At 42.0% G+C, this 14,134-nt stretch overlaps 1 protein-coding gene across 19 annotated transcripts in view; it reads right to left on the bottom strand.

The window, feature by feature from the left end:
* Positions 1-13,570, bottom strand: part of mycbp2 (MYC binding protein 2) — a 211,337-nt gene extending 197,767 nt beyond the window's left edge. For all 19 annotated transcript variants that reach the window (XM_055870888.1, XM_055870878.1, XM_055870882.1 and 16 more), the window contains exons 1-2: positions 12,919-13,570; positions 11,347-11,422 (exon numbers count right to left, since the gene is read on the bottom strand). In XM_055870888.1, the coding sequence (XP_055726863.1) occupies positions 11,347-11,422; positions 12,919-13,184 (342 nt within the window). In that variant the 5' untranslated portion in view covers positions 13,185-13,570. The remainder of the gene's footprint in view (positions 1-11,346; positions 11,423-12,918) is intronic.
* Between the last annotated feature and the right edge of the window lie 564 nt (positions 13,571-14,134).

The following is a 14,134-nucleotide window of genomic DNA, read 5'->3' as shown; positions in this document are numbered from 1 at the left end:
TTCCTTCCAGTTCTCTGCTGCCAATGACTGGAACGAATTGCAAAAATCACTGAAGTTAGAGACATATCTCCCTCTCTAACTTTAAGCGTCAGCTGTCAGAGCAGCTTACCGATAGTTGCAGCTGTACACAGCCCATCTGTAAATAGCCCATCCAACCAACTACCTACCTACCTCATCCCATATTTGTTTTTCTGCTCTTTTGCACACCAGTATTTCTACTTGCACATCCTCATCTGCACATATATCACTCCAGTGTAAATTGCTAAATTGTAATTACTTTGCCACTATTGTGCTATTTATTGCCTTACTTCATTTGCACACACTGTATACAGATGTTTCTAAATCAAATACGAAAAGATTTACAAAGATACAAATATGGTAGGGATCATCAAGCATATTTATTTTTGAGCAGATGTTCGGGGGGCCGGAACATAATTCCAAACCATTTCCAGAGTGCAAATTGACCGCAAGAAACCCAAACAGAAATATTATTTTGACTAAAACATATTAATTTCAAACCTTACTTACATTGGCATTTTAGTCATTTAGCAGACTCTTATTCAGAGCGACTTAAAGTGCATTCATCTTAAGATAGCTAGGTGGGACAAACATCTCTCAGTCATCATAGTAAGTGCTGCTTTTGGGATTATTTAAGATACCCTTGAAGAGGTAGGGTTTCAAATGTTTTCGGAAGATGGGCAGGTACTCTGCTGTCCTAGCTTCAGGGGGAAGCTGGTTCACCATTGGGGTGCCAGCAAAGAGAAGTGCTTTGACTGGGCTGAGCTTACATTTGTATACCATCACGTATCTGTATTATGCATGGGAATACTTGGGAACAGATTTCCAAAACTAAAATGAAAATTGGAGCTGATGTTTCCACAGTCTTCATTGTGCAAAAATATAAATACATTTTGCTCAGAAAATTTGAGGGGACAAATAAACGCCAACGCGGACAAAATTCGCGAGTTGGGAGCAGTCATGTCCAATATAGTGCCTTCTGGTGGAGAAGTTGACCACTTTTGAATCAAGGACACTGAGCAGAAAGTAACAGACAGAAGCAGAAACCTTAAGCATCGTTTGAGTGAATTTCACCTGGAAGTTCACCCTTCTTACAGATCGTCCGCTGACATACTGGAATTCCGTCAATTGCAGAATGCCGTTGTGCTCCATGTATATACACCTGCACTGCAACTCTGATGGGCTTTCCAGGTCACCTGTGGTCAAGCCAGCATCATACCAAGTGGACATCTACTTCTGACAAGTGGAAATTACAAGCACACTGAATACTCGTCTTAGTGTAATGATTTAACTCCCACCGCTTGTATGACATTTATTTTGAAGGTACGTACAAATAACTACAAGGACAGACTGACACGTCACAATTACAAATAGTAGCTAGCTAGAAATTGCGCAAAAATGTGTTTTTCAAAGAAAAGTAGACAATGGATGTAGGGTGTTCCAGGAAGAGTGGACATCGAAATATGTATTTGAGGCGTCAGGGAAAGCTGTGTGCTTAGTATGCAAAGAGAGCATTGCTGTCTTGAAAGACTACAACTTCTCCCGAAACTTCCAGATGAAGCACGCAGATAAATATAGGAATGTCTTCTGAGCAGAGGGCAAGTGAATCGAAAGAGTTGCATTCTCTGTCGCAAAAGCAGCAAGGACTTTTCACAAAACTGCATTCAGCACATGACAGAATTGCGAGAGCTAGCCATGTACTGTCCCACAAAACTGATCAACAGAGCAAGCCAGGCCTCCTGAGTGGTGCAGTGGTCTAAGGCACTGCATCGCTGTGCCATTAGAAATTCTGGGTTCAAGTCCAGGCTCTGTTGCAGCCGGCCGCAACCAGGAGACCCATGGGTGGCGCACAATTGGCCCAGCGTCGCCCGGGTTAGGGAGGGATGTCCTTGTCCCATCGCGCACTAGCGACTCCTGTTGCAGGCCGGGCACAGTGCATGCTGACACGGTCGCCAGGTACACGGTGTTTCCTCCAACACAATGGTGCGGGTTAATTGGGCATTGTGTCAAGCAGCAGTTCGGCTTGGTTGGGTTGTGTTTCGGAGGAACAAGATGCAGAGATGAGACAAGACTAACTACCATATAGGATCCCACGAAATTGAAGAGAAAACAGTGTAAAAGTGTAAAAAAATAATAATAATAAATGAAAAACATAGCAAGCCATTCGCTGAGGACAAATTCATTAAATAAATGTTTAATTGACTCTGCAGCAATACTTTGCCGTCCAAGAAAGAGCTGTTTGATAATGTTTCCCTGTCAAGACAAACAGTGACACAGCGTGCAGAGAATATGGAACCGTTGAAAAACAAGGTAAAGGATTTTATCTATTTCTCCTTGGCCCTGGATGAGAGCAGTGATGCATGTGACACGGCTCAGTTGTTGATATTCTTACGAGGCATAACCCCAGACTTTGAAATTACAGAGGAGCTTGCTACAGTGCAGTCAATCAAGAGCACAGCCACAGGGAAATATTTATTTGGAGGAGGTTAATAAGTGTGGCAAAGCTGAGACTGAGTTTTGAAAAGTTATCCAGTGTGACCACTGATGGGTGCCCAAACTTGACAGGAAAAAAACATTGACCTTTTGAAAAGGATACAAGATCAAGTAGCTGAGCTGAACCCAGATCAGAAAATGATTTTCCTGCATTGCATTATTCATCAGGAGGTGCTCTGTAAATGTATTCTGAAAATGAGCCATGTTGTGGATACAGTCACTAAAAAGTGGCAAACTTCACAAGAGCAAAATCTTTAAACCACATTGGAAGAGAGTCGGGTCATGCAGATCTCCCCTACCACACAAACGTGAGATGGCTGAGTTTGAGGAAGGTGCTTAAAAGGGTGTGGGACCTGAAGTTGGAGAGTGCAGAACGGTTGGCGGATTATTCCCCTCACTGTGAACATCATGGCTCTCATGAATGAATAGAATTCAAACTACAAGGGAAGGGCCTTTTGCACATCAGACGTACAGCCTTGTCAAAGCCTTCAAGGGAAAATGAACCCTCCTGACCCACCAAGTAGAAGCCAACAATCTCACCCACCTTCCGACCCTACTGGTCTGTTCCCTTCGAGATGACCAATTGGAGAAGTACATATGGCTGCTGCGTGCTTTGAACGGGTACTTCTCGTCATTTTGAGGATTTCAAAGTGTTGGAAAATGACATGCTATTGGTTTCCTCTCCTTTCACCTTCAGTGTGGATAACACTCCCACTGACCTGCAACTTGAGCTTATCGATTTTCAGTCTAATGCAGTGATTGGATAACTATTTAAAACAAATGTCACTGACGAGGTTCTATGCATCTTTCGATTAAAAAAAACTTTCCAAAGATTAGGAGTCATGCTCAGAAGATGTTTGTACTGTGTGAGTCAAACTACACTGCCCAAAAAATAAAGGGAACACTTAAACAACACAATGTAACTCCAAGTCAATCACACTTCTGTGAAATCAAACTGTCCACTTAGGAAGCAACACTGATTGACAATAAATTTCACATGTTGTTGTGCAAATGGAATAGATAAAAGGTGGAAATTATAGGCAATTAGCAAGACACCCCCAATAAAGGAGTGATTCTGCAGGTGGTGACCACAGACCACTTCTCAGTTCCTATGCTTCCTGGCTGATGTTTTGGTCACTTTTGAATGCTGGCGGTGCTTTCACTCTAGTGGTAGCATGAGACGGAGTCTACAACCCACACAAGTGGCTCAGGTAGTGCAGCTCATCCAGGATGGCACATCAATGCGAGCTGTGGCAAGAAGGTTTGCTGTGTCTGTCAGCGTAGTGTCCAGAGCATGGAGGCGCTACCAGGAGACAGGCCAGTACATCAGGAGACGTGGAGGAGGCCGTAGGAGGGCAACAACCCAGCAGCAGGACCGCTACCTCCGCCTTTGTGCAAGGAGGAGCACTGCCAGAGCCCTGCAAAATTACCTCCAGCAGGCCACAAATGTGCATGTGTCTGCTCAAACGGTCAGAAACAGACTCCATGAGGGTGGTATGAGGGCCCGACATCCACAGGTGGGGGTTGTGCTTACAGCCCAACACCGTGCAGGACGTTTGGCATTTGCCAGAGAACACCAAGATTGGCAAATTCGCCACTGGCGCCCTGTGCTCTTCACAGATGAAAGCAGGTTCACACTGAGCACATGTGACAGACGTGAGAGAGTCTGGAGACGCCGTGGAGAACGTTCTGCTGCCTGCAACATCCTCCAGCATGACCGGTTTGGCGGTGGGTCAGTCATGGTGTGGGGTGGCATTTCTTTGTGGGGCCGCACAGTCCTGCAAGAGGAAGGCATTGATGCTATGGACTGGCCCGCCCGTTCCCCAGACCTGAATCCAATTGAGCACATCTGGGATATCATGTCTCGCTCCATCCACCAACGCCACGTTGCACCACAGACTGTCCAGGAGTTGGCGGATGCTTTAGTCCAGGTCTGGGAGGAGATCCCTCAGGAGACCATCCGCCACCTCATCAGGAGCATGCCCAGGCGTTGTAGGGAGGTCATACAGGCACGTGGAGGCCACACACACTACTGAGCCTCATTTTGACTTGTTTTAAGGACATTACATCAAAGTTGGATCAGCCTGTAGTGTGGTTTTCCACTTTAATTTTGAGTGTGACTCCAAATCCATACCTCCATGGGTTGATAAATTTGATTTCCATTGATAATGTGTGTGATTTTGTTGTCAGCACATTCAACTATGTGAAGAAAAAAGTATTTAATAAGAATATTTCATTCAGATCTAGGACGTGTTATTTTTAGTGTTCCCTTAGTGTTTTTGAGCAGTGTATATACGTGAACACACATTTTCAGTGATGAAATATAACAAGTCAAGGCACAGATCCTCTCTTACTGAATCTCACCTCTCAGCGCATAGCGACGTCAGCAACTATACTGCCCATCAGAGACTTCACTCCTCACACGGAGTAGTTTAAATGTAATGTTGAGCTCTCTGTGTATGCGCATATCCGTTAACTAGAATTCTGTCCGTGGTGCTGAATGCAGTGTACCTTTTCCCTCCGTGTAGTTCATTGCCTGTTTAATACCTACCAAAAAGGAGAACATGGATGTGGTTTAGTTCTGTGGATTTAAAAAGTTAAGTAGCATATCTGGATGTGATTTACAGTAGATATAGCTGTCAACAGTCATACACATGATGTATAATCCTGTAATATGATTCTGGCTCACGATGGAAAAAATATCTTCTAATATGGCCCTGCATGGAAAATAATTGCCCAGGCCTGGTATAGGGTTACTACGCAGTCCTCCAACCTCCAGATGGAGAATGTTTCATGCTATTGATTGTTTTCCCCTTGCCTTGCTGCGTTGTCATGTTTCTGGCATCGAAGCTACTGACGGACAGTGATGTCATACATTTAGGAAGGAGCGGTCCTTCATTTCTCACTGTACAACACCAGGGAGAGAGTTATCTACTCTCCCCTTCCACTTCTTTCCTCAGGGCGGGTAACACTCCCGGCAGCACAGCTAAGGCATTCAGCAAGGGACACGCTGTGCCGGTGTAAAGAGCTTAGCACTATTTACCACAGAAATAAGGTTATAATTAGAGGTCGACCGATTAATCGGAGCCGATTTCAAGTTTTCATAACAATCAGAAATCGGTATTTTTGGGCGCCGATTTGCCGTTTTTTTTTTTTACACCTTTAATCTTTATTTAACTAGGCAAGTCAGTTAAGAACACATTCTTATTTTCAATGACGGCCTAGGAACGTTCTGTTGATTTTTAACCTTGTCAGCTCGGGGGATCCAATCTTGCAACCTTACAGTTAACTAGTCCAATGCTCTAACACCTGATTACATTGCACTCCACGAGGAGCCTGCCTGTTGGCGAATGCAGTAAGCTAAGGTAAGTTGCTAGCTAGCATTAAACTTATCTTATAAAAAACAATCAATGACTTTCATTGCTCCAATGTGTACTTAACCATAAACATCAATGCCTTAAAATCAATACACAAGTATATATTTTTAAACCTGCATTTTTAGCTAATAGAAATCCAGGTTAGCAGGCAATATTAACCAGGTGAAATTGTCCTTTCTCTTGCGGTCATTGCATGCAGAGTCAGGGTATATGCAACAGTTTGGGCCGCCTGGCTCTTTGCAAACTAATTTGCCAGAATTTTACGTAATTATAACAACATTGAAGGTTGTGCAATGTAACAGGAATATTTAGACTCATGGATGCCACCCGTTAGATAAAATTTTGGAACGGAATAAACGTTTTGTTTGAGGTGATAGTTTTCAGATTAGTCAAAGGTATATGGTTTAGAGAGAAATAGTCGACGCGTTATAATTCCTGTAATAACTTGCGGCTGAATTTGAAAAGGGTTCCCTTCGTTATTTTACCGTTCATGTCTTCCATAGAGAATGTCTTGATCTACTTCAAATAAGGTCTGTGTTTCGTGCAGGCTTAAACCGCCTCGACGTTTTGATACCCGTGTAAATATCACTAGGATAAGGTAACGTTTGTTAACATATTTACATAAATCCACTCTACAAATATTTATCTTTACTTATATTTAGCCAATATTGATCAGTTACCTTGTCCTATGGATATCTACACAGTTATAAAATTGGCACAGTGATGTAAGCCTACACGAAACACAGACCTCATTTTAAGTGAATCTAAAAATATCCTATGTAATAAATGAAGGAACCGCTTTTCAGATTTTGCTAGGTGTCATGGGAATTATGACTCGCACTTTGGTTGGCAATTCTTACCATGCCCATTATTAAAATAGGATTTCCTGCATATAGAAATTAAGGTTTTTGTTTTCAACATTCATCACAGGTAACTTAAACTCTATTTTTATTCAAACAGTTGAGAGTATTTGTCTCCTAAGCAGACTCTTCAGTATCATTGTCACTTCAGAGCTGTGTGCGTGTGTGTCTATTATATTAAGTTAAAATAAAAGTGTTCATTGTTCATTCAATATTGTTGCAATTGTCATTATTACAAAAATGTGTGTGTGTATGATATATATATATAAAATTATTATTATTATTTTTTTTATATATATAAATCGGCCGATTAATCGGTATCGGCTTTTTTTGTCCTCCAATAATCGGTATTGGTATTGAAAAATCATAATCGGTCGACCTCTAGTTATAATATGCCAATAAGGCTACAAAACAGAGAGAAAGGGGCTTTGTTTGGGAAAGGAGCAGTAAAAAGAGGAGGAAAAGGACTGGAGACCGAAAAGTAAAACTATTATCTCTCTATTTTCTAATCAAATTTGATTTTGAGAGAGGAGCGTGTTGGGCACTCACTCTCACTGATCCTAGAGCTATAGAGATGCTTAATTCACTTAAGAGGATTCGAGCTGTAGTCAGGAGAATCTGTCGGCGGAAGATTTTTTGCCCACTTGGCAATGGTAACAATGCAGGCAGGTGTGCACCAAAAGCACCAGGGAAGACTAGGCTATAGCCTACCCCTACCCTGACTCACGTGTCAGCAGGGTGATGTTCTTACTGCTGCAAATACAGGGTTTGCCCCACTACCAGTGTAGTACTGTATCTTAGAGAAAAATAGGACATGTAGCCTATATCTACGTCCCAAATGGCCCTAGTCAGAACTAGTGCACTATGTGGGGCAGGGAAAAGGGTGCCATTTGGTACACAGCCAGTCTGCTGTGTAGGCCTAACCTACAGCTCTACTTTTGTCTTAGGGCCCATTCAGATTAACTAGACTTGTAACCAGTGTGCCTCAGTCACCAGACATTCTATTTTTGTGTGTTCCCATTAGCTTCACTTTCAGTGGCTTCGGCGAAGCTACTTTCTGCCTGCACACCTCTAGTACCGGAAATCTCACAGTAGACAGTTTGGAAGAATAGCACGCGAGCTGCAATTCTCATCAAACCATTACATCACTTTTTTCGCCATTTCTTTATATCTGAAAGGTGTTGCCAGTATCAAAGTATACGACATAGTCAGTAAAGTTCTGCCTACGACATAGTAGAAATGTAGCCGTAATGCTCAGGCGGCCTGGCACGCATTAAATCACGAACATTCTATTGTTGTCCGACATCAAACTTCTCCTTGTCAATCACAAAGCTTCACATAAATGCTTTTAATGCGCCTTCAGAAAGTCAAGTATTCCCTTGACTTTTTCCACATTCTGATTTTAACGATCTGCACCAAACTCGCTGGAAGAAAGTGGAAAATAAAACACTAAAATAAATTGATTATATAAATTGTCAACCCCCTGAGTCAATACATGTTAGAATCTCCTTTGGCAGCCATTACAGCTGTGAGTCTTTCTGGGTAAGTCTAAGAGCTGTCACACCTGGATTGTACAATATTTGCCCATTATTATTTTTTTAAATTATTCAAGCTCTGATAAGTTGGTTGTTGAACATTGCATTTAAGACAGACATTTAAGTCTTGCAATAGATTTCAAGCCAAAATAAGTGTAACTGTAACTAGGCTACTCAGGAAGATTCAATGTCGTTTTGGTAAGGAATTCCAGTGTACAGTCATGGCCAAAAGTTGAGAATGACACAAATATTATTTTCCACAAAGTTTGCTGCTTCAGTGTCTTTAGATATTTTTGTCAGATGTTACTATGGAATACTGAAGTATAATTACAAGCATTTCATAAGTGTCAAAGGCTTTTATTGACAATTACATTAAGTTGATGCAAAGAGTCAATATTTGTACTGTTAACCCTTTATCAAGACCTCTGCAATCTGCCCTGGCATGCTGTCAATTAACTTCTGAGCCACATCCTGACTGATGGCAGCCCATTCATGCATAATCAATGCTTGGAGTTTGAAAGAATTTGTGGGGGTTTTGTTTGTCCACCCGCCTCTTGAGGATTGACCACAAGTTCTCAATGGGATTAAGGTCTGGGGAGTTTCCTGGTCATGGACCCAAAATATCGATGTTTTGTTCCCCGAGCCACTTAGTTATCACTTTTCCTTATGGCAAGGTGCTCCATTCTGGAAGAGGCATTGTTCGTCAGAAAACTGTTCCTGGATGGTTGGGAGAAGTTGCTCTCGGAGGATGTGTTGGTACCATTCTTTATTCATGGCTGTGTTATTAGGCAAAATTGTGAGTGAGTCCACTCCCTTGGCTGAGAAGCAACCCCACACATGAATGGTCTCAGGATGCTTTACTGTTGGCATGACACAGGACTGATGGTAGCGCTCACCTTGTCTTCTCCGGACAAGCTTTTTTCCGGATGCCCCAAAAAATCGGAGAGGGGATTCAGAGAAAATTACTTTACCCCAATCCTCAGCAGTCCAATCCCTGTACCTTTTGCAGAATATCAGTCTGTCCCTGATGCTTTTCCTGGAGAGAAGTGGCTTATTTGCTGCCCTTCTTGACACGAGGCCATCCTCCAAAAGTCTTCGCCTCACTGTGCGTGCAGATGCACTCACACCTGTCTGTTGCCATTCCTGAGCAAGCTCTGTACTGGTGGTGCCCCGATCCCGCAGCTGAATCAACTTTAGGAGATGGTCCTGGCGCTTGCTGGACTTTCTTCGGCGCCCTGAAGTCTTCTTCACAACAATTGAACCGCTCTCGAAGTTCTTGATCTGATAAATGGTTGATTTAGGTGCAATCTTACTGGCAGCAATATCCTTGCCTGTGAAGCCCTTTTTGTGCAAAGCAATGATGACGGCACGTGTTTCCTTCCAGGTAACCATGGTTGACAGAGGAAGAACAAAGATTCCAAGCACCACCCTCCTTTTGAAGCTTCCAGTCTTATTTGAACGCAATCAGCATGACAGAGTGATCTCCAGCCTTGTCCTCGTCAACACCTGTGTTAACGAGAGAATCACTGACATGTCAATTGGTCATTTTGTGGCAGGGCTGAAATGCAGTGGAAATGTTTTTTTGTGGATTCAGTTCATTTGCATAGCAAAGAGGGACTTTGTAATTAATTGCAATTCATCTGATCACTCTTCATAACATTCTGGAGTATATGCAAATTGCCATCATACAAACTGAGGCAGCAGACTGTGAAAATGTATATTTGTGTCATTCAAAACTTTTGCCCACGACTGTATATTTGTGTTTTAGGTAATTGTCCTGATGAAAGATGCATTTGTTTCAAAGTGTCTGTTGGAAAGCAAATTGAACTAAGTTTCCCTTCTAGGATTTTGCCTGTGCCACAAACATAATTTGTATTCCGTACAAAAAGCATATTTCTTTGCCACATTTTCTGTAGTATTACTTTTGTGCCTGGAAAATGGATGCATGTTTTAGAACATTTTGTATTCTAACTTCTTTTCACTCTGTAATTTATGTGAGTATTGTGGAGTAACTGCAGTGTTGTTGATCCTTCCTCAGTTAAGGTGCCGTCAGAAAGTATTCACACCCTTTTACCGTTTCCACATTTTGTTGTGTTACAGCCGGAATTTAAAATGGATTAAGTTGAGATTGTGTTTCACTGGCCTACACACACACACACACACACAATACACCATAATGTCAAACAGATTCAAATACAGAAAACAGATTTAAAAAATAACACCTTACGAAACAGCGGGGAGACACACACCGTAATATTGTAGTACGGAAAGCCTAAATAAATTCAGAGCGCATACATTTAATTACAATACTAGTCAAAAGTTTTGAATGAGGTGTGTTAAGGGTTTTTCTTTATTTTTACTATTTTCTACACTGTAGAATAATAGTGAAGACCTCAAAACTATTAAATAACACAGCTGGAATCATTTGGTAACCAAAAAATTGTTTTAAATCAAAATATGTTCATATTTGAGATTAAACAAAGTAGCGACCCTTTGCCTTGATGAAACTTGGCACACTTGGCATTCTCTCAACCAGTCTCATGAAGAATGCTTTTCCTACAGTGTTGAAGGAGTTCCCACATACACTGAGGACTTGTTGGCTGCTTTTCCATCACTCTGCGGTACAACTCATCCCAAACCATCTCAATTGGGTTGAGGTCGGGTGATTGTGGAGGCCAGGTCATCTGATGCAGCACCCGATAAATCTCCTTGGTCAAATAACCAGAAATCTCAAATTTGGACTCGACCAAAGGACAGATTTCCACCGATCTAATGTCCATTGCTCGTGTTTCTTGGCCCAAGCAAATCGTATTGGTTTCTTTGCAGCAATTCGACCATGAAAGCCTGATTCACACAGTCTCCTCTGAACAGTTGATGTTGAAATGTGTGTGTTACTTGAACTATATGACATGCACCGAATACAACAGGTGAAATGCTCGTAGTAGCCCATCTTAGACCAAAAATAACTGAAGCAACAAATTTGCAATGAATCCATTATATTATTCGGAGAAAATTGAGTGACTCAAGGTCAGGTCCCTCTTGTACCAAGAAAATGTATCTTACCTTTGTTCCTGTTTTGACTTTAGACTTCAACTTTTGCCGCCGTTTCAGCTTCTTCTTGCTTAAAGCTTTCTTTCCCCTGAAACACATTGTAAAAAAACATGAGCAAATCCAGTAACAGCTGGGCCTATAGCCTATCACAACTACGTTAAGTTAATATTCTAACACATTGACAACAAAAAAAGGGACAGAGAATAGAAATAGTACAATGCCATAGCTTTATTTCAAATTTTTGTTTCATCAGACCAGAGGACATTTCTCCAAAAAGTACGATCTTTGTCCCCATGTGCAGTTGCAAACCACAGTCTGGCTTTTTTATGGCTGTTTTGGGGCAGTGGCTTCTTCCTTGCTGAGCGGCCTTTCAGGTTATGTCGATATAGGACTCGTTTTACTGTGGATATAGATACTTTTGTACCTGTTTCCTCCAGCATCTTCACAAGGTCCTTTGCTGTTGTTCTGGGATTGATTTGCACTTTTCGCACCAAAGTACGCTAATCTCTAGGAGACAGAACGCGTCTCCTTCCTGAGCGGTATGACGGCTGCGTGGTCCCATGGTGTTTATACTTGTGTACTATTGTTTGTACAGATTAATGTGGTACCTTCAGGCATTTGGAAATTGCTCCCAAGGATGAGCCAGACTTGTGGAGGTCTACTATTTTTTTCTGAGGTCTTGGCTTATTTCTTTTGATTTTCCCATGATGTCAAGCAAAGAGGCACTGAGTTTGAAGGTAGGCCTTGAAATACATCCACAGGTACACCTCCAATTGACTCAAATGATGTCAATTGGCCTATCAGAAGCTTCTAAAGCCATGACATAATTTTCCAAGCAGTTTAAAGGCACAGTCAACTTAGTGTATGTAAACTTCTGACCTACTGGAATTGTATATATATATATATATATGGTAAAAAAGGGACTTATCTGGGAATATATCCAAGATAAACACTGTTCGATCCACATAAACATATCTAGCTAAGCTGGCTAGTCAAAAATTAAGCAGCTACTGACGTCTTATTTGTTTATCTTTCCGAATTTACAGACTAGCGACCTACATATATTAACCCAAAAACAACCCCATACGAAGAGTAACTCTGACCTTAGTTACCAACCTTGTAACGTTACACCACGTAAAAAAAATACCACTAACAACCAACACAACGAAGCTAGGGAGGAAATTTAGCTAACTGTGTTAACTAACGCACTAGCTAGAGGTTAGCTAGGGACTCATTAGCTGACGTTAACTAGCCAAGTTACCGATATAACTAGGTAGCACTATTGACGGGTTTCTGCAAACTAACCTACCCATAACGTTACCCCACAGTAAAAGTATTATCACGACTAAACACTAAAGACGATCATGTGGCCAACTAGTTGCTGAACCGCTAAGTTAAGCATCTTACTAGCAAACTAGCTAGGGAAGTTAGCTTGGCTAACTAGCTGTGTGAGCCTGCATTCAAACATTGGTGATGTGAAAACCATGCAGGTAGTTGGGCTAATTAACGTAGCAAGTTAGCTACGAAGGCTGCCAACTAGCTCAGACAAGCCTGCAATTTAGAATTTTCACAATTTCAACCTACCTTCCTTGGTTTATCCCTTGCTCCTTGTCATTGATAGCCGTGGAATAAATCATCCTGTATCTTTCCGCTAAAGCTCGCCCAGAGAGTAATAGTTGGTATCGACTTCGGCAATCCGACTGGGTTCCTGGTGTTTGACACGAACCCATTCCCGACCCAAAAGAGGAGAAATCGTCCCCAACTCCAGAAATTACGCTGATGCCGAGCCGCATCGAAGGTAATGGGGATGGCACAATCCCTCCATCACCGACTGCCGCAGCAGCACACATAATCGTTTTGGAGAACAATGCATATATTGCATCAAAAAATATAACAGCTACCTAGATAGCTTGCCGTTATATCACAACTGTCAATCGAAAATCCTACACCTCGTCAGTTGTCCATCCTGAAATGCAGCCACATCCAGTGTATCTCCTAAAACGGCACAAACGGAGTCAACGCGGTGCAACTGCGAAATAGGCTTCCAATTCCAGACCGTGGAACCGGCACTTGTTTCCCTGAATTCCGAATCTCAAGCCATTTTGTCTTTGGAATTAAAGCAATAATCTTTTTTAAAAGTGTGTCTTCATTGTGTAGTGTTTCTTTACTCCGAATAGGCAGCACTTTCAAATGTGCTGCCATCTTAGCTTCTTCATCATCATCATCCTTCTTCTTCTGTGTGTTTTATGGTGGACTAGACACAAAAAGGTGTATTGCCGCCACCAACTGGACGATTTGAAACCAAAATAAATAAATCCATACATAATAGTGAAACTAACTTAATCTACCCCAATAAAAATTGTACATTATTTTAGTTCTCCATATCTCCTTTCTCAGGCTCTAGGACCTGAGAGGGTGGTACGGCTTGTGCCAATATTGCATGTAACTCCTTCGCTGAGAAATCTTTCAGCCCCAGGAACTCCTCCGCCGCAATTACTATGATTTATATCTTCCTGGACCTTCTCTCCACATTGGCAATGCCATTAATTACCATAGCTATAAATTCCACAAAGTCCACCTTCCTAACCTTTAAAATGTCAGGATCCTGCTGGTGAAAGGCAACCCCTGCAGTGTAGGCCTATCCACTACCATGGACTCTTCTTGTGCACCATTCAAACCCTCAACCCATTTCACAACTGCTGCATATGAAATGCTCTGTACAACCCTGACTTTGGCCACCTCATTCAATTTCACCCTTGTGGGGCATTCGGAAGACGTGGCTTCATGGTTCGCAACATGT

The sequence above is a fragment of the Salvelinus fontinalis genome, chromosome 19, assembly GCF_029448725.1.
Source record: "Salvelinus fontinalis isolate EN_2023a chromosome 19, ASM2944872v1, whole genome shotgun sequence".
NCBI classification, from domain to species: Eukaryota; Metazoa; Chordata; class Actinopteri; order Salmoniformes; family Salmonidae; genus Salvelinus; species Salvelinus fontinalis.
Note: the sequence above shows the minus strand (reverse complement) of the source record. Positions and strands in the feature narration are given on the sequence as shown.